The sequence below is a fragment of the Gouania willdenowi genome, chromosome 6 (assembly GCF_900634775.1).
Source record: "Gouania willdenowi chromosome 6, fGouWil2.1, whole genome shotgun sequence".
NCBI classification, from domain to species: Eukaryota; Metazoa; Chordata; class Actinopteri; order Blenniiformes; family Gobiesocidae; genus Gouania; species Gouania willdenowi.
The window spans coordinates 57735571-57762251 of NC_041049.1; the positions used below are offsets into that span (position 1 = coordinate 57735571).

The following is a 26681-nucleotide window of genomic DNA, read 5'->3' on the forward strand; positions in this document are numbered from 1 at the left end:
TGGATATCCTCTCCCCCTCTTCGCCCAGCCCCCGTCCCCTACCCCTCGCCCCCGACCCACGTCCAACCCCCACCATCCCACGTGCCATACTGTGACTGTGTGCTATCTTACTGTATCTGTGTTTTTGTTTCTCTTTTTGAAAATTCAGTTCATAATCTGTTTTTTTCCCCTCAGCTCTTTTTATATTGTTTTCCATTTTTTCATCTAAATACAGGGCGCCTCATGCTCTTGGCGACCAACAGTTCTAACGTTCTTGTCTCCCATGTTATTTTTTACTGTTCTTCCATGTTCTCTTTAGACGAGATGATACTGAAATTTGTTAAAAGCACTTTGTGGTTTTTACCTGTGAAAAGCGCTCTATAAATACTTACTTACTCACTTACTTGAATGCAAAGGAAATGAGAATGATTGACTTTAGTCTTCTCTATGAAAGGAGAATGATTGCACTAAGATGGAAAAATCCAGAAGCACCATTGTTTGGAGTGTGGAAGAAAGAGTCAATGAGCGGCCTTGGGCTGGAGAAATTATTATATATGATTAGGGGTAGACATGGAGAATTATGTCCTTTTTGGCTAATAAGTCGTGTGTCACTGACTGAAGAGAATATATGTTTATTTACTTCAATTAATGTACTAATATTGTTTTACTGCCATTTTTTCTTTTCTTTGTCTGAAGTGATTGTGACACATGTAAGGGAGTATTTGTGTTGTTAAAAAAAAAAAAAAAAAACTTCCCCCTCTTTTGTTTCATTTATCAAATTCAGTGGTTGTATAACTTTGTCATTGTCTATTGATTTTAACCCACGACCATCTTTGTCGCTTTTCCTTTCAGTCACGTTCCTGCCAAAGTGAGTCCAAAGGTGCCAGAGAGACGCCACGAAAACGCTGTCCCTGATTACCCCCCCAACAACAGAGTCACCACCAGAGAGGCCGTCAGGACCATCAACACAGCTTCAGGTGACAAATGAACACACACGCACTGTACAACTAACGCTTTAAAGGCTGAGTTGTCCGTTTGGGTCCCCTGTTCAATTACAATTAAATTACAATTACAGTGACCAGCATTTTTTTTCCCAATTACAATTAAATTACAATCATTTTCTATCCTCAGAAAGTCAATTACAACTATGTTCTCAATTACTAAAGTTCAATTACAATTAATCACAATTGTTTGTTTCAGTCTCACAATTTAAAAATCTATATAACAAGACTGAAACTGGCAGAAGCAAAAAGCTCATATGCCCAATAAACAATATTCAAATAAGTTAAATACAAAACATACAAGAGAAATGCAAGCATTCAACAATTACATTTGAGCAGCCTTTTTTGGAATAATGCAGAATATATAAATACATACACATGTACCTTCTTTCATATACAACATTTAACTAATGCCAAAAAACACCAACATGAATCTACTGCTTCACATAACCCTCTAAAATATATTGTGATATTTTCTTTTTGAAATTGAATAATGTGTCACTCATTTTTATTTCTTTATCAACAGAATTCCACAAATTAACCCCAAGAACAGACAGACATCTTCGTTTAACTACTAATCTTGCTTTTGGAAGAATAAACATTTACAATTATCGAGCCTGAAATACATAACTAAATAATAGTCAACATATATCATCTAATTTCTTTCTATTGCTTACCTTGTTAGGTTTCCTAATCAATGAAAATATTGGTATTCATATTTTTGGTGTGGGCATGTGAGCCTTTTTTATGTCTGTATACCCCTAGATTTAAATCTTTTTTAAGTGGTAAAATGTGGGAAAGCTTGATATAAAACATATTTTAATAATCGTTAACTACATATGTGTAGAACTCTACATAGAAGTGTAACATGGTTCCCCAGTTTTGCATTAAATTCTAATTGACAATTTGTATTTTATCTTATTTTTCATGGCGATTACAATTACAAAGTCAATTATCTGAACTCAGTTACAATTTATGATTACAACAGCAACATATTTTTTAAAATTACAATAACAATTATAATTACGCCATAATTATAATCAATCATCAATTACGTGATTACAATTATAAATGACCCCAACCCTGGCCCCCATGGTCATGAAGTTCCTGAAAAAGTTGAAAAAACTATTTTCCAGTCTTGAAAAGTCATGGAATAATTTAACTACTTTGGAAAAGTTTTGGAAATATAGCCTATTTTATTTCAATGTTTAAAACTTTACTATGGGACTAACACCTTGTTGTGTACATTGCTTTTAATAAATGTGTTATCAAATTATTATTGTATTCTTATAATTAAACATGGTAGCGCTCATTCCATTGTTCTTTAATGTTACATTCAATAGCTGATGCATTGTTATGTAAACAATATTGCAAAATGTGTGCCAGATGCAATTGTGCCTTTGTACGATGCTATATACAGTAATAGATAAATGATGGACACAACTTGCATTCCCTGGGCCACGTTTTTTCTACTAACCACGGCACACTGTCAGACCTCTGATTTTTAATAGATCTTTACGGTTCAAAACTAAGTGATGGAAATTTGGTCAAATATTTTGGAAAAGTTTTGAAAAATTATTGTGAAAAAAGTGTGGAAACCCTGCATTTAGTGGTATGAGAATCTTCCAGTTCACACAGAAGAAGGATCACTGTTTCAATTTCTAACAATAAGTGTAGATTTAGGCCAGGCTACCGGATTTAAAACGCCACTCACTTTGTTGTTATTCTTTTTCTTGTTGTTGTTGTTGTGTACTCTAGTTTAAATCACTACTCCTCTGTTATTCGTGAACGGATTGGGCTGAAATTTGGTAGCTATAATCTATGGATGTGTACGCATCGACGCCTGATTTTTTATTTGAGGCCCAGGGGGGCCCCAAAAGAAAAAAAGAAAGTCGATTACCCATTTATTTGCAAGTCAAATATTACGACGTTAGTGGTACCTAATCATTGACACATACCAATATATAGATGGGGCCCATTACCCCGTATGTGTCACCGGGGCGCCTGGGGGCCCCATTTTTCAAATGACTACTCATCTGTTAGTTCTTGTTAGATCGAAATACAGTTTGGTATGAATATGATGAGATGCTCAGAGCCCTTGTTTTTTAAAATGGGGCCCGTGGGCCCACCCCTTATTTCCAGTAATTTCTACATTTATCGAAACATAGTCATGTGATATAGCGTTTCAATGGTAATTCAAAGTAGATTACCATTTTGTGTAGCACAAGTTCATTTATTTTACTCTGTGAAATTGAGAAATTTCACTGAATTCTCGGGAACGTGCTATTCGGTGCGGAGACGTTCCGCAGGCCTGGACCTAGTTCATCAGAACTTTTTATTATTATACAGTATTTCATTTCCATGAATAAATATTTTCATCTTTGATTAGCAGGTCTTGACATGTTTGTTTCAAAGTACATTATTTTAAGATGAAAGATTAGCACTGTTTGTTTTTGTTTCCTTTATCATGGCTACTGAGACCAAGTAGAAGGTGTGAGTAACTATGTATAACCTTTTCATATTTAATCGCCCTTAAAGCACCAACATGTACAAAGAGACCCTGACACTAATGCCATTATTGAAAAAAGTACTAATGACGTGGCTTCATAATTACATTGAAATGAGATGCAAATGGTATAGCTAAAAATGGGATTTAGCCTTTAGCTTTTAATGTCAACACCATCCTTTTTTTTTAACCTGGCATGCTAATTATTTCTGTCAGATACACAACTTTACGTTTGGACTCCTGGTCATTTTTATCATAACCTTTATTCCTTTCACATTCTTTCATCACCTCAGCAGCTGTTAGTTCACATTATGTTCAACCTGACACATTCCACTCCTCAAGTTCATTGCAGAGTAAAGAAACGACACATCAAAGGTCGGACAGATATAGAATTACTAGATACAAGCACCAGATTTATGTGATACATGTTGGATTGGAAAAGGTAGAGAGAATGCAACAAACCCTCCTCGATCCCAGCTCAGATGTTGGTCAATGAGTCGTGTTCTGTCTCATAATTATGTTTTTGTATTGTTGTCTTTGTTTGATAAATCCATCACAGTGCAATTCTATTATCTCTAATAGGTGGGTCTGTTGACAGGGTGGTACCTTGCTATTATGTTATTTACTAAATAACATAAAGAAGAACTATTCTATCGAGCATACTTACAAGGATGTTACAAAGGTCCGCTAATACTGTAGCTATTGTTCAAGTTAGGGGTTTTTGTGATGTGAAAATATATATTTCTATTTTATGAAACGCTATTTTTGTTGTTATTATTTTTAATATACTTATTTATTGTCTTGTAGTATTAACTTTCTGACAGTATTTTTAAGGTGTTTTTGCACTTTAACTCATTTTTACCACCTTCAGGTTTGTCAATGCCTTATTATTACACTGTTAGAATGATAGCCAGTTAACCCTAACCCTAACCCTAACCCTTAATTAAATTGCAAGGTGGTGCTACTTTTTTTTCAGAAAGATAGATAAGATTGTAAATAAATCGAATCTGCAAAATCTCTTTTCTTCGTAAATCATGGAACAATGAACTTTAGTATCATTCATTGATATTCATATTACACAATGTAGTGAATTAGATGCTCTTTATTGGAAAACATGAAAACATCTAATATTAAGTGAATTCTTAGTGAATGAAGACTTTATTTTAAGCATCTTCTTCTGTTGCCCTGGTTCTGCTGGAGTCTTCTGTCTGTTAAAATGAAGTTTTTTTTCTTTCCACTGTCGCTAAATGCTTGTTTTTTTCCTTATTATCATACATTTTATATTTTGATATTGCTGTGAGATGACCTTCTTAATCTGCGCTATATAAATAAAGATTGATTGATTGATTGATTATTATCATGCAAAAGCTTTAAAAGGAAAATAGTTGGACAAAATTAATTTAATTGTTTCAATTCGTAACACCTAATCGAGTTCTTTGAAATTAGTTTAATAACTAGTTAGATTACCGGTTGTCTACTGTGTATATGTTGCCCTGTGATGGACTGGCGCCCTGTCCAGAGTGTACCCTCGCCTAACGCCCGAAGAAAGCAGGAGATAGGCACCAGCAGACCCCCACGGATGGATTGATAGAAATTAGATTACCTCAATCAATTTATTTGCCACGGACTTAATAATTGAATTGTTTTCAAATCAGTGTTAATCCAAATTCAGACAAAGGCAAGGCAACTTAAAGTTTTTCCAACTCAATAATTTGTATATCTGAAAAGTAAAATGCTGATACTTTTGTTTAATGAAAATTGCTTTTTTTCGTAACATAAATAACATTTTTGTTTGCTGGAAAATTACAATTCATCCCGTCATTAAGTCATGCTCCCAATTTCCACCGCATCCGAAACTGCTCCGTGGAACCGCATCACAGCTGAGGCCTCTAACGGGCCCATTTCGGACTTTAGTCGAAAACCGAGCACATATTCGGACTCAGGGGAATAAAACATGTTCGCTGATACTACATTTTTTACAAATTTAGCTCTTTTTTTGGCCCCAAAATTGTGAGTTTTGCACTAGCGAGCGTCATTTGGACTCTACTCAAAAACCAAGCACATATTGAGGAGGACTAGACCTTTCCATTGATGCCACAATCTGAGCACTTTTAAAATCATATTTCACGTATATTTATATATATATATATTCAAAATACAAAAATATATATTTTTGTACTGCACATTTTCAAATTTAAATATTGCACTTATGGGTGCCTTGGAATGTGGGATAAAACTCATTCTGGGCTTAACGTTAGACACGTTAATCCCAAATACCTGCTTTAGGTATTTCCACTCACTCATTCCCTCTGTCCACAGCCACCAACTTTATAGCTCGGCTTCACACTTGTCACTATACTGGCTTGATTGCACAACATAATAAGCACAATATGTTCTACAACTTCACATCTCACCCTCACTGTAGGATAGTCTATTCTTCCCCACCCTTAATATTTGAGTCCCCCCCCCCCTCCACCTAGGTGTGACACTGCTCTCCCTTTTTATATCATCACTATAATAAAAGATTTCTTACCCTTGGTAATGATGGTTGATGGTCCCAATTAAGTAATAAAATAAATTAATTTATTTTATTGCAATAACAAAACATGCATTGCTGTCTCATAATGAATGAACTTCTTGTGCTGTTGACCTTTGACAGCATGTGCAGACAAGTTAAGAAAAAAACAAAAAAAAACAAACAAATATTGCACTTATCCATGGTTGATTCACACAGATATATATATATATATATATATATACAGTATATATATATATATGTACATGTATTGCACGACTACAGGTGAATTAGCGGGATCTTCTGAGTCCTTGCTGCAACAGATACACAGCAAAACCAGAGGCGGTGGGGATTGCCGGTCTGTAAATTGCACTGCAGTTATGCAGCGGAGCAGTTTCCAAACAGATACGCATCCAGTGGAATCCAGGCTTACACAAAGCATCAAGTTAAACCTAATTAATGCAGGTTCACACAGTTGAGAATAGCAGGTTGTAGACTTCCTTCACTAAAGCAGAAATATGAATAAAACTTACTTAGATCATTAAATTTTTCCAACAACTGCTGAAATACAACTTTTAGAGTGTAGACGGTGCAGCTGATATTTACTGTACGTTTATTACATTGTAATGGGGTTCGCCTAAGTACACGACGAGGTTAGAAATGTGCTTAACTTACCATAATTTGTTCCCCTAAAACCCACAGTTCTAGACATCTGAAGGAATGAAGGGTGTTCAGTACCTTTCCTCAGGGCAGACGGCACTAACCAAAGAGTGTTTCTAATTGAGTCACATTGTAGATGATTGAGTCCCACATCATCTTTACTGACATAAATCTGCACAGGGCAGTAAAATGGCACATACAGTTATTTTTGTGCCATTTATTCAGATCATTTGCATGTGACAGCTTCAGGCAACTGTGGACTTCATCAGGTTAGCTTTGAGTACAAGCCGTCGTATCATTAACAGCTATTCAACTACACAATAGAGGGAATGGAGCAGTGCTTGATTGCAACGTCCTGATTGGTTGTATAGTTCTTTATGACTCACTTTTTTTTCTGGTTTTAAGACACAGAAAATAACCTTTAACCTTGTAAATTTACGACTGCAAATTAATTCACAAAGTTTCCCCCCCCCAAATTTTTTTTTCCTATTTAAAATACATTTTACCACTTATTTCAATTTACCATTTTGAATCCTTGGTTTTCCAGTATGGGGGTTGATCCCCTGATGAGCTATAGTTTTTAGTGTTTTTTTTTTTTTAATTTATTTCTATTTATTGTTTTATACTCATTTAGTGGTGAAGCTCATTTGTATTGTTTTGGTTCTACTGTTTTTATGGAAACGTTTTGTTGTTTAAATGTGCTATGTAAATAAAGTGGATTGGAATTGGTAAACAAATTGGTAAACAAAAGGGAACTATGCAAAAGGAAATGTATTATATTGTATTATTGTATTTTTTTTGTGTAGGGCAGCCTTTCTGTTCTTTTTTTTGTTTTCTCCAATGAACAAACTATTATTACTGATTTTGACCGTTTGAACTGAAGAATGACAAACATCTGAGTCTTTACGCATAGAAGTGATATCATTAAATAGTAGTGAAATTATTAAAGTGTTGCCTATGGGCACTTATCAACCCTGAGTGATTCCCAGTGCATATTATCATGAGTTGAGGTCCCCTTGAACCTCCAAATGAAGTGCCGAGACAAAATCAACGTTTAGATTTGATTTCAGCTCCACGTAGAGGAATAAAAACAGCAGGTGACCATTTTTCTCAACATACGTCAGCATATTAGGGACACTGTGTGGGGAGGTTCACTGTGTGTGAATGAGGAGAACATATATACATTTAATTAAAGTCAGCACAGACCCCCACTTTCCACCCATTACCCCGCTGCCAGGTTTGAGGACGCTAATTCTACTTCCACTTCTATAATTGACCGTGTTACTGATTTTCTATGTGCCTATGCAAATGACCAGCAGGCTTTCATCTTTGTCTCTATGGCTCCTGTGTGAGTGTGTGGGTGAGTAACTTTTGGGCAAGGGGAGCAGCTTCTAATTGACTGGCCGCTAAAGCTTTTAATGAAGAGTAGGAAGCCTGCTCTCCAATTAACTGGGAGGAAGTCTTTAGAGGATGGAAGGATGCTCGCAGCTCTGTGTGTGCGTGTGCGTGTTTGAGGGGGTAGCTTTTAGAAAACTGAAAGCTCACTGAAAAACAAAGGTGCGAAAACACATTGTGGAGAATAGAAATAATAATTAGAAGAGACCCAATAACATTGAAAACATTAAAAGCAGCAATCAAAGAGGACTTAGAGAGTTCAACAAATTATGTGCCGAAGAAATGTTGTTGAACCTTCCACTGGAAAGGGTTACCATAGTTTTATTTTGAAAGGTACGGTCACAGAAACAGTGAGACTCAAAGAAACAGGACTTTTGTGTTCTACTGTCCTCTGAGAACTTGTATTCCCAGTAAACAGATATAATTACCTAATTATCAGTATCTTTCCCTCTGCAGCTTTGCATATAATGTTCAGGATGAAACAATGGCAATTACATGCGAAAAGATAAATAGGAGAGATGAACCTAAGACCATGAACGCTGGTTGGCAAAGGTCTTTAAGCACCATGCAGTGCTTCTTTTGTGTGCTGTTATTGAACACAGTGAATTAAATCAGTCATACATGAAGCAGCAGCAGCTATAACATGGCTGCATACATCACCTGTGGCACCTCAACGGCTCCCTGCGGCTGCTTTATTATTGAGAATAATGTAAATGATTTAACTGGCTCAGCGTGATCGCTTTAAAGAATTGGCACGGACAAGGTATTTATTCTCAGGTGTGACATGAATATTGCAATAATCTGTATGATGACAGTTCCATTCGGATCTGACAATTTGATTCCCGTGTATGATATATTTGGCTTAGTGTAATCAGGATGCATCCCCAGTCTGGTAATAAATCAGAGAAAAGGGGATGCACGACAGTGAATATTCCTACTGTCCATGTGTGTGGCGCAGGTGCAGTGGAGGTGAGGAAAGGAGGCCTGGACGCTCAAATCAGCCGCCTGGCTGAACTGATCGGACGCCTGGAAAACAAGGTAATGGAAACAAATGCAGGAACACACAATGGCCTTCATTTATCAATCGTTCGTACGTTCAGATCTGAGTGTACGACGTGCGTTCGACCAAATTCACGCAAGCTTTGGTATTTGTCAATTCTGACATGAGCGTACGCAAACCTGAGTGTGGATTTGTGTTGCAGCACGGCAAAATCTGAGTCTGAAAATAACGCGTTAAACAAACTTCAGCTCTTATTTTAGCATTAGCAGGCACATTTTTAGAACAGATCAAAATGGATTATAAAAACAAAATGACCACGTTTACATGGGAGCTTTAATTCCTCTTTAACGCAGAATAAAAGTTAATTCCTCTTTAACCTGACCTTGTAAACACATAATGCCTAATGCTAATTTAATTCTGAATTAAAGTTAATTCCGAATTATGTGGCTGGTTTATTCCATTTTTAATTCCGAATTAGATAATTCCTCTTTCTTGTAAACACTTCACTTGCCTAATTCCAAATTACGTTAATTCGGATCGATTTGCACTTGCGCGATGACTCGGCGATGACGCGTGGGTGACGACATAATCTAAGATGACTCCAGCATAAACTATTTAATAAAAGCCTTAAAAGACATGGATATAATGAAACGAGTGGATGGACGAAGCATTAACATGCAGACTTTCACACGGACACGTATGGACTTATTAAACACACACAGACCTTGGTAAACGGAACAGGCTTCTCTGAACGGCTGGCACTACGACCCGGAGGCGGAATAAATGTGTCCTCGTACTGCATGTACAGGCTGTAATATCACAAGTTTATAATTTTACCAGTTGTTAGAGTTACTATCTTTGCCAAAGAGCTAATATTTATTCCTGGTGATTGTTTTCCAGAGTTTTACTGAGCTTTTTACCAGTGGTTAGTTCCTATCTCCCTTCCGCTCCACGGTCTAAACTGAAACCGTGTGTTCTTGTGGAGCTGCTGCTTCAAAACTACAATCAAAATAAAAGTTAAAACAGTTCTCATGTGTGGTTGTCTGTGTTATGGCCGACAATAAAAGGTTTGTTGTGTGTTTTTCCTGATAGACGTCATACGCCACGTTCGCCCCCTGTCCAATCAGAGCCTTCCCAACCCCCAGACCTAAAGCGGAATTATCTAAAGTGGAATAAACCAGTTTTCCATTTAAACCTCATTTGGGAATTACCATTTCCATGTAAACACGAAGCAGAACACTTTAATTCCGAACGATTTAATTCGGAATACATAATTCGGAATTGAAAAACATCATGTAACCATTATGGCCATTATTTCTGATACCGCTTTTTTCGCTTTTCTTCAACGGAATACTTGATAAACCCACTGACAAACCCTGCTACTGGGCAGGACGTTAACAAAGCGCCACACACCAGAATCACGTGGGAACGCTGTTGCATACCCCAGAGGAAGTGTGTGACATTATTTTAATCTGTTTTGCACAAAATTCTATTGGTGAATGGAGGGTTGGTTGATGTACCAGTGCAGCGTGAGGAGCCAAAGCTGAAGTAGTGGCAGCACAGTCTCCACTGAGGCTTTTTTTTTTAGGTGCGCACACCAGCCTTCACATTTTCTTGACCAGAATGTAAAGAATTGTCTTGATCAAATAGCAGGAATTTACACTTTTAGGCTGTCGATGAGTAAAAATTTCATTCAAACCCCATTCCAAGTCCGTTCCAAAACGGACACGTTTCTTTCACAGAGCGTTTAAATTGAGCTCCTTAAATTCCAGTTTTCACGCTACCGAAAAGCATGTTTGTTTTGTTCCACCTCAGCTGCGAGGATGCTGATCTATAACTCGGAAACGTTTATTTCCGTGCCCATGTTTGTTTGACCTCACTGGTCAGAGCCTCAGAACCAGGAATATTTGAGGGCGTAACATGTTCATGACGATCGAATCCCACGTTGGTCCTGTCGTACCCTACAATGTGCACTCAGATTTGCACCCGTTTTTCACACCAGGTTGATAAATGAGGGCCATTCTCTCCAAATATTTTGGTGTTTTTCATACATTACAATAAACGTCATCATCCTCATTGGGTATAATCCATCAAAATGGACAGGTTAGAAGAAAAAGCATATCTATTGTGTAACTATTGGGTCTTCTAAAGTCAAAGTCATCTTTATTGTAAATTTTTCAACATATGCTGGACATACAGAAAATTAAAAAAAAAAGGTTTCTCTCTGAGAGATTTTCAAAAATGTTCAGACACTGTGCAAAGATGTGCATTTCAAAAAAACAGCAACAAATGTGCATGGACTTATTAACCGCAAGTAAATGAATATAATGCACTAACTTAGAGAATGAAAATAGATATTTGTTTTGTATTTTAAGACTCCTTTTGTTTTGTTTTTAAAGCGACTGATGCTTCCGTGTTGCTGAAGAGGAACAGTCTATATAAAGTGACATTCCTGTAAAAGTGTCCAGGATGGGTGGTGAGGTTCAATGTTCAGAGCTGTGGGAGTGAGACAGGGGAGAGAGGGGAGTGAGTTCAGCTTCCTGATGGCCTGGGGGACAAAACTGTTCGTTAATGTGGTGGATTTGGCTCGGAGGCTCCAGTACCATCACCCAGAAGGCAGGAGGCTGAAGAATCCGTGTGATGGGTGGGTGGGGTCACAGTCACACACAATGCTGGATGCTTTGCGAGTGAGGCGGGTGTTGTAGATGTCAATGAGGGAGGGATGCCAATGATTTCCATGCTGTGTTCACTATGCGTTGCAGGGTGCGGTTGTGGTTTTAGACTTAGATTGAGAAAGGTTGATTTGATTTGTCCCCGAGGGGCAGTTCAGTTTCAGATACATCCCCACCAAGAAACATGAAAGACAATAACATATCACATGGGGGACAGGTACGGGAGTACTGGGGAGCAGCCACAAGAGCGGCGCTCCGTTTCTTAGATCAGAAATATGAAACAATGGGTGAGAAGAAGAGGTAAAAAAAAAAAGGCAAAAACCAAACTGGGCCCTTGTAGAGAAGGGCAGAGTTTGGGATCATGAAAAAACTCTTCAGCAACAAAACCAACAAACACAACATTCAACATTCAATACAATACAACAGCACGTTAGCACAAGGGAAGGGTCTTAGGATGGGTAGTTTACAGGTCAGCCACAGGATGGCGCTGCCCTTAGGGCTCACCTCCTGCCACAATCTGCTGGGAAGGAGAGAGGATTGGAGCCAGAGGAGAGGTGGAAAAAATAGGTTGTGTATGCGAATGTAGGAGTGAAAGTGTTTGTTTGATTGAGATAACCCTGGTTTGCTGGGACTCAGGTGCAGACTCACGATGATATGGGCCGGCGTTGCCGTAGAGATGACCTCGGGAGTTCAATAGCCAAGCTCGCCCAGGTGTTCATGAAAGTAAGGGAAGGGTCGGAGCGTCAAATTAACAGCATTCAATCCTTGGAAGAGTGTGGAGAAAGAAGCAGACCTTGACAGACTGTTCATCGCAGTGAGCTGAATGAGATAAGAGGCTAGACATAACATCACTGCTAGCCCTAATGTTCCTGGTCAATTCCAATCAATTCCAATAATGTGGCCATTCCTTGAAACTAACTCTCCACTCTTCTCAAGTTCACACGGTGGAATCCATCTGTGAGTTCTGAGTCATTCGACTCCTTTCATCGGTGACTGGCGGCCAAAATGCAGCCAACGTAATCCAATATTTGCGATAAATCAGGAAAAAGACAGATCCAATCAGCAGAAGACCTGTCATCATAAATTCCAAACTGGTCTGGTGGACGTCTTTCACGTCCTCAGGACTTACGGACTCTCATATTGCCCTTGTTGAGAGATTTGACGAAAAGTGAAAAAAGACCAGATAATCAATTCTATGATCAGATTCAGGATTGGAATGCAGATAGAGGCTCCTGTTCGATTAAAACAAGACAAAAGAACAGCAAAGCAGGAAAAAGAAGGAAGAAAATGTCCTCTCCTTAGAGTGCAAGCAGGAAGTGGTGGGCGGTGCAATTTCTGCAACACATAGTGATGCAGCTGGTCCGGACACTCTCGATGGCGCCCCTGTAGAAGGTGTTATTGAGGGGTGGGGAAGCTCTCGCCTTCTTCAGCTTGCAGCGGAAGTAGAGTTGCTGCTGTCCTTGTTTGGCCAGTGCTGCAGTGTTTTTTGACCAGGGGAGGTCCTCGCTGATGTGCACCCCCAGAAATGTAGTGCTGCTCACTCTCTCCACAGCAGAGCCGTTGATGGTGAGCGGTGGGTGCTGTGTGTGGCCTTTCCAGAAGTCAACAACAATCTCCTTGGTTTTGCCCACGTTTAGAAGCAGATTGTTGTCTTTGCACCACATGGTTAGATGGCTGACTTCCTTTCTGTAGTTTGTCTCGTTGTTAGAAATGAGACCCACAACAGTTGTATTGTTTGCAAACTTTACAATGTGATTGGTGCTGAAGGTTGGTGTTCAGTCATGGGTCAGCAGGGTGAAGAGCAGGGGGCTGAGAAAATATCCTTGGGGGGGGGGCTAGACTTAGTGTGATGGTGCTTGAGATGTTGTTGCCGACCCATACTGTTTGTGGCCTCCAGCAACCAATAAGAGGGATGAGTTGAGGCCCAGTTGGTTCAGTTTCTCCATTAGCTGTTGTAGTACAATAATATTGAATGCTGAGCTAAAGTCTATGACCAGCATTCTGACCCTTAAATGAGAGCACAAGCACAATCTTTCACAGGGTAACGTATTCGGGAGCCAAAAGCTGATACAGGCAATATTTGTTATTAGATGAAGATGTAGTATAGGCCTCATAGATCAATAAATCAAATGTTATTCTCTCCGAAAAACTAAAGGGTTGAAATTGCCCCTCGAAAGTTTGTTTTGATCTCCACTGCAAACACTTTGGTTCATGGATATCTGCCAAAGTGACTTTCCAACACATTTCACGTTGTTTTCAGACTGAGATGATGAATGTTTAGGGTTTACATAGAAAGATCCGAATACAGACAAAAACTGATATCTCGCAGAGTGAGGTGATATCACAGAGACACCATAACAAACATGGTGTCAAATGAAACACAAACATGTGAAATCACAACAAGAATTAAGCAAAAAACACATCTACGCATCCGTTAACAGGACTCCACATCCCACAATGCAGTGCGCGAAACTTTTTTGACATTGTCAATAAGAGAGTTTTTACAGTGGAGAGGACAAAAACGTTTTGAGCTGCAGTTACATACTTTTTAATCTTTTTTTGAGTTATTGATCCATGAGGCCTTTCTATGTCTTTATCTGATTGGAAAAAATAATGTTTGTTTCCAGCAGCTTTAAAGCAGCTGCCTGATTTAAATAATGTGCAGATGCCCTGAAGAGAGATTTAATGTCATTTGTTTATCTTTTAATCACCTCTGGGAGTCATCTATCACTGTCATTAAAGTGAATATATATTTACCTTTGCTATATACATTTAATCTATAGTGAATCAGGGAATGGAAGGTAAATACATAAGTGAAGTCACACAAGCTTAGAGATTAAGTTTCTTAATGTAATTTAATTTTAGTAACAACCGATATATGTAGGTAATTACAATGATTAAATGTTTTTTTAATCAAGTAGTGTATGCAAGCGCTAAGTTTTTATTTAAGACTGGGAAAAAAATAAAAGGGAGAGATTTTCAAAATGTAGAGAAGACTTTTAAGAGCAAAAAAGATTTATTCAATTTTATACAGATAGTAGTATTGTTATACTGTTAGAAGATTAATGCCAATTTGAGATCAAATTTCGTCAATTTAACTTTAGTTTAAACAGAGAGTTTCAATAAAGTATTGTATTTTATTAAATATCTGAAAAAAATAACTACCATATCTACTGCTGTTTTGTGAAACGAACGAAACATACTTCATAAGTCATTTTCTTTAACAAAAAAAAAAAGACATTTTATCTGCGACAAACAGAACAAAGCCTGTCATCTCTTTGTCAAACTCCTGTCGAGGTGTCCCCATGGGGAGCGCTTTGTAGTTTGATCGATGACATATTGGTCAAATTGGGAGGCCCAGAGCAGCAGAAGGAAGCCAGAGGTTGGCAGAGGACGAAGGAATAAGGGAAGTGGAGCAGGAAGCGCAGCGCTCTGGGTTAATGATGAGCTGGTGGTGGGGAGCTGAAGAGTTAATTACAGCGATTGATGAATAGGGGGTAAAAAAGAAAAACAGAGAGTGAAAGAAGAGACTTTCCAATAGTTGGATCATGTCTTCCTCCTCATTTTCTTCATCTTTCTCATCATCCTCCATCACCATCATTCACACATCCATCACCTCCCTCTTTCGATGCATTGCTTAGTTTCTGTCCTTATATTAGGGCTAATAGATAACCAGCAGACTCAGCTGTCTGGGGAATGAGCGCTATGCTACCACAGTGGGAAAAGCTGCAAATATTAAAACACAATGCAGTGGCACACAGAAGAACTAGCTGAACGCTGAAAGAGGAGGGAATTACCTTAAGACGTAGCGTGGCGTGAAAAGGAGCCAAATCCTATTGATTTCTTTGGTTCACTCTTTGGAACCTGCCTTTAACCCTCAACTGGACTGTGATTTAATCTACTTTGAACAAACGTTCAAGGTTTAAACAAACGGATTGACTTTAAGGTTTGAAATGCCAATCACAGAGAAAGTGGTCAGCAATCACCTGGAACCCCGAAGCATTTGCAGAGGCAGCAGCATGTTAGAGTGTCTGCACTGCTAACAGCTACTGTGGTCATCTTTTTTACTGTGGAGTGAACTGTGGGTCAAGGTTGATTTTCTTTTATTTATTTGGACTGCTGCAAAAACTGCACAAAAATGATTCATGCTCTTAAAACCACGCAATCATTGGTTTTTTTAGACATTTATTTTATCATTAATATGGATACTTAATACATTGTGACAGCACACTTTTTTATTTTCATTTTTTTTATTGCAGGTCAAACAATACAAGTAGGAACACAAAACAAAACAACAACAACAACAAAACCAGACAAAGTACAAGACGAAAGCAGTTATAACTGTTTGGAACCGGTTCCTAACGTCCGGTTCCGGAACCGTTACGAAGATGTTTGCTTTTTGATTCCTAAATGCCCGCACTAGTTTGTTTCCGCAGCTTTCTCTGTTTGTTTACGCATGGTTTGTATGAGGTGCGTTCAGAACGCGACTGTAGCGACTGCAGTCTGTGTGTGCGTGTGTGTGTGTGTGTGCGTGTGTGTGTCTCGCTACGGTTTCAGTTTGAACCGCAGAGCGTAAGGGAGATATGAGCTAATCACCAGTAAAAAGCCCTGTAAAACTTCGGATAACAATCACCAGGAATAAATAGTTGCTCCCTGCTAAAGATAGTAGCTCTAACAACAGGTAAAATAATAAACTGGTGATATTACAGCCTGTACATGCAATACGGGAACGCATTTACTCCGGGTCCTAGCGCCAGCCGTCCGGTGAAGCCTGTTCCGTTTACCGCATTTACCGAGGTTTGTGTGTGTTTAATAAGTCTGTGTGTGTCCGTGTGAAAGTCTGCATGTTTATGCCTATGTCCATCCACTCTTTTCATTATATCCATGTCTTTTAAGGCTCTAATTAAATAGTGTCGGCTGTAGTCCGGGCCTCCGCCATCTTGGATTATGTCGTCACCAGCGCGTCATCGCCTCAAGTCCCACAAGCGCAGAACGACCAAAATGAACTTAATCTTTCTCAAAAAGAACTATTGATTGATTTGTCACATGACTGTTCCAGGGTTTGAGTTTGTTTCATTTTGTTTCACATCTACCTGGGCTGCAACTCTTTGTTTTTTAGACTGCTGACAACTTGTTTGTAGTGGCATTTCAGCAAGTTTCAGTTTTACAGTTACCGTTGGGGACCTTTGTAATTGAATACCCTAGTTACAGTACAGCAACCAAATTAAACTGTATTAACTAAGTGAACTAATAAAAATGGCCTGTGTAGAGGCTTTTTCAAATGAAATAATCATCCTGTGAATCTGTGATCTTTTTTTTACCCGCACAACTCTAAGAATCGGAATCAAGAATCGTTTAGAACAGGAATCGAAATTGAAAATCGGAATCAGAATCGTTCAAATCAAACCTCTGCTAAATTCCAAATATCCTCTTTAACAGATATTGATCAGTGATCCTGATCATGGTACTATGATCATTCACACTTTAAAGGCTTAGAAGACATTTTTATCCCATTATTAATCATACCACACCCCCATTTTTTTCAATCCAGATCAGATTCGGATGAAACTCAACATCACTGAGTCAAATTTCATCAACATTGGTCAATTGCATATCAAGATATTCATTTTTTTTAAATTTCGCCAATGATAAGAGATAGGTATTTTTCAATATTTGAGACTAATCAGCTCTTATTTTTTGTAATTATCATAATAGCAGTAATTGTAGAAGCATTAGTGTAGTAGTACATTAATCACACATCTGTACTTTTATCAATAAATATTAAAGTGCACTGTTAAAATATTTTTTCAAGAACAAAACTGATTCAAAATCATTCAAACCAACAAAGTAACATGCAAGGTTGTACTGAATATGTTCCTCATATAGGAGACGTGAAGACAGGCTAAAGACGAGATGCATTCAGCAGGTTTTCTCTCCAACCCTTCTGAACAGTCATAAAAGCAGTTGTGCTCGGTTTTCTGGACTCTAGGGAGAGAGTTAAGCTATTCATGGATCAATGCTGGGTGGATTTCATATATTGGAGGTCTCTTGATACCTTTACCGGTTCACATGGCTCCCAAGGCAGGGTGCACAACATACAGGACATTTTAGAATCTATTACAGAGAAAGGATCATACTCACAGCAGTGTTTCATTCATTCATTCATTCATTCATTCTTTGATGATTTTGTGACAGTTGGTTTTAAATAAAAGCCGGGAGGAAAAAAATGCATCATATTTTCACTTGAAAACATAAGCCCTATTAAAAGGCCTAATTTAAATGAATATTGAAACTTGTTAGTTTTGTCGAATCAGTGGCCAGTTTTAATGTAGGGGCCAGTGGGCTGGGACACCATGTTAGATAAGCCATTCAAAAGTTATCTCCATTAAGGCTGCCTGATTAATTGATATAAAATCAAAATTGGATTATTTATTGAGGGAGATTTAAAAAAAATTCAAAATCGTAAAATCGATTTTCCCGTTTAATCTTGTGTAATCATGGCAAGAGTCTCTCTGGCTTTTACAAACTGTTGAAAAACATGTTTTAAACACGAACTCTTTTTTAAAAGTGAATTTTGTGTGCGTCAAACCCACAGGGTATTTAACATTCTTTGTTAAAGCTTTACAATTTCACTTTAATCCCAATACTAAAATGTGTTGTCACTTTTTCAATTAAAAGAAAATACTTGCAGTAATTAATTATTTTTTTTTTTAGGATAAAAAAAAAATTGAAATCAGAATCGAAAATTGAGTTTTCAAAGTAAAAAAATTAGGATTTTGTTTTGAGATAAAATCGTCCAGCCTTAAAGCTGATATTCGGAGTTTCTGAGAAACGTCTCGATATCCCGCCCTAAACTGCGTCACTTCCTCCCCCTGCCTCACCCAACCTACCAGAAGCCACGCCTCTATTTTTCTGCATGCGCATCGCGGAACGTAACAAGGTCACATTGATATAGGTCTATGGGTCAGGTAAGAGCCAAAATCACATTGACCTGTTTGCTGTTGTGACACGCGGCCTTGTTTACGTGCACAGTTCCGCGTTCACTTTGATTGACAGACTCAAAAACAGGAAGTTGAAGCCTATTGGCTGGGCACACTCTGCGATCGTTTCCATTTGTATAGGGGTCTATAGGACGAAGGTGGGACTTATATACATTAACGTATAAGAATGACCACCGGTAGTAGACCGGATTTCAAAAGAATCATACATTAACATACATTTCTCAGAAACGCCGGATACCAGCTTTAATTTCCATTTGCCAATCGCAGGCAAATTTAGTCTAAATGTTTGGTGGAATAGATATGTTGGAATTGAATTGACTCAAACTTGAGCAAAACAGAATACCATTTTGATGACTATTAGAAATAAAATTATATAAGTAACTATTATAAGATGATTACTGCAGATTCACGCACTCCACTCACTTCTCCCTCAAACACTCACCTGCTCCTAAGGACAGTTAGAGACTCCAGTGAATCTAAAATACATGTTTAATTCTTAAGAATAATGCTATGGAATCCTATGTACCCATAATAAATGACCCAAGCATGTGGTGTCTGTGCAGGTTCTCTGTCCTTTGACCTTCACAAGTCTCAGCTTTAGAACAGCACAGGTGTCTGAAAGAGGAAAATCCAGATTTCATAATTAATTCAGTATACAAGAAGCCAGTTACACTTTTAATAATGTTGCGCTTAACCAGATGAAAGCAAGTGTCTGTGTGTTCAGAAAGAACTGCCCTGTGTCACATTGGAAAAGCAAGTTCCCTTCAAAAACCCTCCTTAATGAGACACATTCACGGTGCCTCTGTTGCTGTCCCTCACTTTCATTTTATCCTGCTGTTTCTCTCCTCGTGTGCCTACATTCTTTTTCTTTCTTTCATTGCTGTCTGTCTGAGCTGGAACTTTGAAGAAACCTTGCTCTTCAAGGGAAATCAGGGTGTTGATAGGAATTGAGAGTAGCTGCACATTCGATAGAGGCAACGTTAAGGTTAGATATCGCATCGGAGTATGTCTTAGATTTCTTTATTTTAGTTTTTACGCTGTTCTTCGTTATTTTGAGTGAAAAGCTTGATGCAGTCAAAACAAAGTTGGATGTGCGTAGAAATAAAAGGACAAACCTGAGTTGTTGAACACTAAACTATAAATAAAGAGAAACCTTTAAACTTTGGATGTCGTTGAAGTTCACAGATTTATCACAATATGACTTAAATAAAGAACAAGATACAAATAAAGAACACACATCAAAAACCTCCACCTTCTAAGATCTAGAGAAAATTAAATTCAGTATAAGAGATTGTTTATCTTAATGGGTTGTTTACCTGTTTGTCTGATATAATTTTGTTGTTTTGTAAATTTTATTTTTATATTTATTATTATTATTATTATTATTATTATTATTTGTGTAATTATGTGTTTATATATGTATACAGTTATTTTTTGTATTCTCATTTGTGTGTGTGTGTGAGGTTTTTGTGTTTGAAAAATAACAATAAAAACCCAATAAAAATACTTTGGGAAAAAAATTACAATAAAATAAAATAAAATAAAGAACAGGCATTGTCTGCATGTTGCATGTTGCCGTAAGTTGCTTTTAACCAAAATTAACCAGATTTGTCGGTTCTATATCTTCACAAAAGCGTCCTTCCTTTTACTTTGTTTCAGTGGTTTTTGCAGTACAGGAAGTGAAAAAGCAACACACAGCACCGTTATTTAGCCTTTCTGTCCAGCTGTGACAACACTGTGTTACATTCACCTGAAACCATTCATCCATGGATTGTGTGTTTGTGTGGACGTGGATAATAAACACGTGTCTCTTGCCCACTGAGCCAGACGCTGCTGCCTCGCCCTCCCCTGCTGAGCTTGGTGAAAGTCTTAGTTGCCCTTAGAGCCTTGCAAACACCACTCAAGCAGTGAAGCACATCAGTCACCTTGGTGACAAGCATGCAACAGTAGATCTGGAGCCTTATCACAGGTTTGTATAACTCTTAAGTCACAGGAAGGAACCAGAGGGAGGTATAGCTTATCTGACAGCTTATTTTTATTCTGCAGGTCAGGCTGTTATCAGGCCAGAGAGTAACTGATAGAACATTTACATATATTTAATCAATGAGTTTTTATTAGTTGTGTTTTTGTTTTTTGTGACAAGGGCAATCAATAGCACAGCGGTATATGGATTTTAATAGATTTGTCTTTGATAACAAAAGAGCTTTTTTTCTCTCTATGGAAACTGTTCATGATTCAAAGCAAGTATTTAAGGAGAAAAACCAGAGAAATGTGTTGCTTGTACCTGGTCTGATTAGCATCTATAAAACAATGCATTTATAGAAGCATCATGACCACATGCCAAATAACGTAATTTGTTGAAATTGTAGCATTACGGTTGAGTACCTCTTGGGCGGCTGCTCTGCTTACGCAGTCAGACCTGCCATCCTGCAAAGAAAAGTAGGTCATTTACAGAGGTTTATGACTATAACTGCAAGTTGGGAAATTTTAATCATTATTCATCTTGCTACTACAGTTGGAAAGTGTACTTTTGCATCTTCTCTGGGCTCTAAAGATGAGATTTAGAAATCCAGGAGCGTGACGCTACCTTTTGGCCAATCAGATATCTTTTTACAAACAGAGTACTCCATGAGCTGTTTTGGGGTGTTACTATTGGCTGCCCGACTAAAATCAACGCGCGTGTAGTAAAGTACAATGGCAGACATTCCACCAGGAGCACTCCCCATTGCAGCATTAGACACAATGGTTACAAGGCAAAGCAAATAGAGAAAGGCAGACTGACGTGGTGAAGCAACAGTCTAAAGGCACAAACATATGTTGGCAGACTGGACTTACGGAGGTCTGCTTTGTGTCCTCGCGGATCACCGAGACTGCGCAGGGCCTGCTCCACATACTGGTTTCAGAGGGAGAGTGAGAACAGATGGGATAAATCACATTCAAACTTAAGAGAAACATATCCAAAGTGGAGAGAACAGACGCAATTCACATTGCAGTCTGGATGTGGATGTTTCAATACAAGTCTCATGATCCTACATACTGCAGCTTTAAAGAGTAACTAAGCCCAAAACCACCGTTGTTGTTGTTGATTGACTCTGGTTCAACTCCTGACATTAAAATCAAAGTATTTTAATTAGTAAGAGTGACTGCCTTCCATGGGTGGAAACCTGGCTATTAATATTTAAATTCTACTACTGGCTGAAAATGGTGGTTAGTAATGTTTTGGTGGATTTTTGTCTCGAGTGATCACTGTTGGCCCCGCCCCTCCTGTAAAAACTGGCACCTGTCGACTGGGTAGGTTTGATTGAGAGAATTGTGAATAGAGAGGTATATTCAGTATTGAGTTGCTAGTTAGCATAGCATAGCTTATTCTTTGGAGATTTTACAATATGTGTGTCTTAACTGCTCTAGGAGCCCTGCTCATAATCAAGGCATATTTAAATGGTCTGCTTACACCTCAGGTATACTCTTTAAGTGTTACTTTTAGTTTGCTATTCAATGACAATAATAACACTTATTATAATATATATTTTCCCCAAAGGAGAAATATGCCCTCACACACTTTGGTGCTAAACTTCCTTGTAATTACAGTGTTTAGCGGCTCAATAGAAAACTTTGTAAGATAAACCTATCCAACTATATTTTGTACTGCATTTCTCCATATTTCTGCCACCTTTTGCGCTCTCGTCATAATGTTTAGTAAGATTTAGTTCTTCAGTGTTTATGTATGTTTCGTCTTTAATGCTAGACTGCTTTTACATTGTTTTCCTTTATTGCCATGCATCATTCTTCTTTTAGTCCATTGCTCACCTCACACATGGCTGTAAAACTGTAAAATCTCCTTCTATTAAGATCCCTTTTTTGTGATTAGGGTTGTCTCCATGCTGCTCTTGTGATAGTTGCTGTCGTTTTGTCTTGTTGATTGACCCTTTGCGTTGTGTGTGTGTGTGTGTGTGTTTTTTTTTTTTTCTCCCGTTGTGTCCCTTCTTGCAGACTGTCTGGTTTGATCTGCACCAGAGGCTAACAGACACAGATGGCACCACCAGCGCAGTAAGTAGACGGAGCACTAAATGAATGACGGCTGTAAATGACCAACATCGCTGCCTGTTGCGTAGCATGAAAGAAAAATCACCAGTGTAATATTATAAGTGTCAAAAGGAGCCTACGGGAGAAGGTTTGCTGTTTTTCTCGTCATGAACATGGTCTCCATTATTTCCCAAGAAATGAAAAAGATTTGTTTTGCTGTCTTGCACTGAATAATTTATAAAAAAAAAAAAAAAAAGGAGCATTCTCTGTAACAATTTATTACATTTTATCTCAGAGTTTCACCAGTTCAGGACATTTGCATCATTTTCAGGGTGTGTTACATTGTTATGCTCATTGATTTCTATTAAGAACCCCGACGTACAGTCACCCTTTCAAACTACCTTTGGCTCAAATCTTAAAACCAGACGTCTTTAGATGCACAAAAATGCATTTTATAATTTATTTTTTGTTGTTGTTGTTGACGAGCAAGTGGAGGCAGCCATGATAACAGCTGGCCAAAAATGGCCCAAAAGTGGCAAAAACGTGGCAAGAAAAGAGTGTAAAGTGACTAAAATGGGCAAAAAGTAGTCAAAAGTGGCAAAAAAAAATTGGCAAATAAAGAGGAACCAGCTGGTATGTAATGGCAAAAAGTAAGCTTAAATGGCCAAAATGCGACAAAAGAAGTTGCAAAAATAGTAAGTAATTTATTCTTAAAGCGCTTTTCCCAGATAAAACCACAAAGTGCTGTACAGAGCAGTGGATAAATTAATACAAGTGCAACATCATATTACCATAATAAAACATGGGTGCATATACTGTACATCATAGGAACAGCAACATAAAAGGATAATACAATTTTTTTAATGTCTCTAAAGTTGGATTTGTCTTATTTTGAAAGAAACTTTTATTTTGACAGGCATGCTGTGAAATGCATGTGTAAGTGTGTTTTCAACGGCTATTTTTGAAAAACTTAGTTTGGTTGAATTCTAAAAAGGTGGGTCGCAATTTAATGAACATGGCAAAATGTGGGTCCCAGGGTGAGACCAGTTGAGAACCCCTGGTATAGAGGATGATTTTCTCAAAGTTTAGAAAAGAAACGCCCTCTGTACATGTGCAACACTACCTGCTTCCAAGAGGGAACCCCTACGTGTGCGAGAGAGCGTGCACGAGCCCAGTTTTCCTCGTGCACAGCTCTGTTTGGAGTCGGCATCGCTCTGGTTCAGCTTACCTTGCACTTTTCCCATTATGTCAGACTCACCACCGGTAAGTGAAAATCCATTGTCAAAGGACCCGATGCGCAACATATCGTCAGAATGATTGACAATTAGGAGGACCAATAGTTAAGATGATCCCCCCGGAAGTTTGCAATACCTTTAAAGGTGCAGTTTGCAACTCTTATAAAAGTGACTTTTTGTCATATTTGCTAAAGCTGTCACTATGTATGGACAGCTTTACATCAAACTAGTAGTTTGTGTGAAATAAAAAGGCTCATTGAGTCCCTCCTGCTGCTCCTGCTGCCTTTGGCAGATTGCCAGAATGCACCGTGACTGAGCAAAAAGAACCAATCAGAGCCAGGATTGTGTTTGATGGACTGTCTGACAGCTGTTGCTCACAGGCCCCGCCCCTTTCCTGGGGCTGTGGCGCCGTCTTTTTTACAGTGTATGGTGTGGAGGAGTAGAAGATGGAATTAGCGACTTTTCTGCTTGAAAGGTAATTACTGCTGCTTGATTTACATTATGTTTAATTTGTAATTGTTACACTAGAACTCTGTAGTGCACATGTTGTTCGTGTGTGCACAGCAGCCTCTGTGTGAGCTGCTGTAAGTGACACTGTGTTGTTGCTGCTGCTGAGGTTTGTGCACATAGAGAGAGAGAAGCGCTGCAGTAATATGCTTTTAACAGAGCATTGTTATATTACTGTGATGTTGCTGTCGGACTGACGTTAGCTTGTTAGCTCCTTTGAGTGAGGGACTTTGGAGGTTGGAAGTTTGGAGGCAGGGCAAGAGAGCAGCGGGGAGGGAGGGGGAGAGCGGGATCTGAGAGTTGCGGACTGCACCTTTAAGCATCGCTGACTTAATAAGAGCTTCTATGTGGTGTCCTCTGATAATGTGGTGGGCTGGTCTGGACAAACACACATGGCTGAATTTTTGTCCCAGTCCATCTGTACCTATAGCTGCTGTCAGGAGAAGCATGTAAATATCTACAGCTAGGTTGTGCTTAAAAATGCGATCTCTGTGATTTAGTGTTGATTTATAGTTTCAAAACAATAATAGCTCTCATAGAAGAACACGTGAGATAAGAAATGATTGTTGTAGTAAGCAGATGTGAGACTTTTCTATCAAATTGATCATCGTATATAACTCAGGAAACTGGCTCTGGTGTAAAGTTACAGCACAGACCCAGCAATGAAAAGATGAGCCCATCTATCCTGTGCTGGTGTTATTTATAACTATACTGTAATACCTAATCTATCAAGCTTTACATACTGTAGAATCATCTCAAAAACATTTTGCATGGATAGATAGATCCTTGCACAGTCTTGTTATATGGTTGATAAAGCTGTGAAGCCATGACTTTTATATTTAATTATCTGTCAGTGTGGGGAAATGGAATAGCAGACCTTCAGGCTACTGGTTCGATTTGTTGCAGCACACCAGTGAGTCCTAGGAAGGCCTTCTGGGATCACTGTGTAACCTTTGTACATATATACTGTATATATATATATATATATCACTCTGGACTCCGACTTCATAATTAGCCTCCTGTCTTAATGTTAGAATTAGAATTAGCAATCACTTGTTTTAAAATGTACTTCAGTAAAATTATTGATTTAGAAATAAACTCAAAAAAGTACAAGTACTCATAAAAGCAGCTCAGTTACAGTAACGTGAGTACTTGTAATCAGCTACTTTCACCTCTGCCGTCTTGTCGAGTTCAAAAAATGACCTGGGAAAACACGTCTAATACACAACTAATGAATAAATAAAGGAAAGATTTAAACAACAAAATGTAACTCAAAGTCAACCACACGTCTGGGAAATCAACCTGTCCAATCAGCAACACTGATTGTTAATCAATGTCACCTGCTGTTGTGCAAATGAGGCAGACAACAGGTGAAAATGAGCTGCAATTAGTAAGACAATGGTTCAGCAGGTGGTGACCACAGACCATTTCTCTGTCCTCACGCTTTACGGCTGACTTTGCTTTATTATGAGTGTTTGCCTGTGTTTTCACCCACAGAACATTACTGATGGCACACGAGTGCACACTGTGGTGTGAAGGTTTGTTGTTACCGCAGCTTAGTTTATGACTTCATGAAACTCTTCTTAATATCAGTTCTTGCTCTGGTGTAGAATAGAAATGTGTCTTTAATGTTGAACCCTTTAAATACTAGTTTTTATTCATATCACATTTTATTTACACTTTCAGAAACTGTTAAAAATATTAATAACTTGATTACTACAAACTGGATCTGACTGGTGATGCGAGAACCAAGCTTTATCTCCTAAGCACCAATAGTTTGTTGAAAGTTATGAATTAAATACAATAAATTTGTAATACTAAATGTACTATGCTATCTGATTTATTATGCAACAATGGATGTCGCCTAATGTAAGTCAATAGTTAGCTGTAGAGGTGATGGTATGCATTATTACCTTTTTTTTTGCAATTTACAACATACAAATAACTTACAAGTGTAAGAAAAATAAAAAATAAAACAAAATAAACCAAAAACAACAAAGGTTAAACATTAAAAAAAGAAAAAAAAAAAATATATATATATATATATTTTTTTTTTTTTTTTTTTTTTAATTTAATTTTTTTTTACCAAATATGATAAATAATTGTTATTACAATATTATAAATAATACCTTTTGTGGGGTGGTTAGATTTCCATTGTCTCTAGCATTTTGTTCTGAAACCTTGCGG

At 38.1% G+C, this 26681-nt stretch overlaps 1 protein-coding gene across 2 annotated transcripts in view; it reads left to right on the forward strand.

Annotated features, from left to right (window-relative positions):
* necab2 (N-terminal EF-hand calcium binding protein 2) overlaps nt 1-26681 on the forward strand; it is a 149620-nt gene that overhangs the window by 85829 nt on the left and 37110 nt on the right. Inside the window, exons 7-9 of one of the 2 annotated variants that reach the window (XM_028448835.1) lie at nt 832-956; nt 9015-9094; nt 22720-22776. In XM_028448835.1, the coding sequence (XP_028304636.1) occupies nt 832-956; nt 9015-9094; nt 22720-22776 (262 nt within the window). The remainder of the gene's footprint in view (nt 1-831; nt 957-9014; nt 9095-22719; nt 22777-26681) is intronic. The other variant, XM_028448836.1, reaches the window with a different exon arrangement.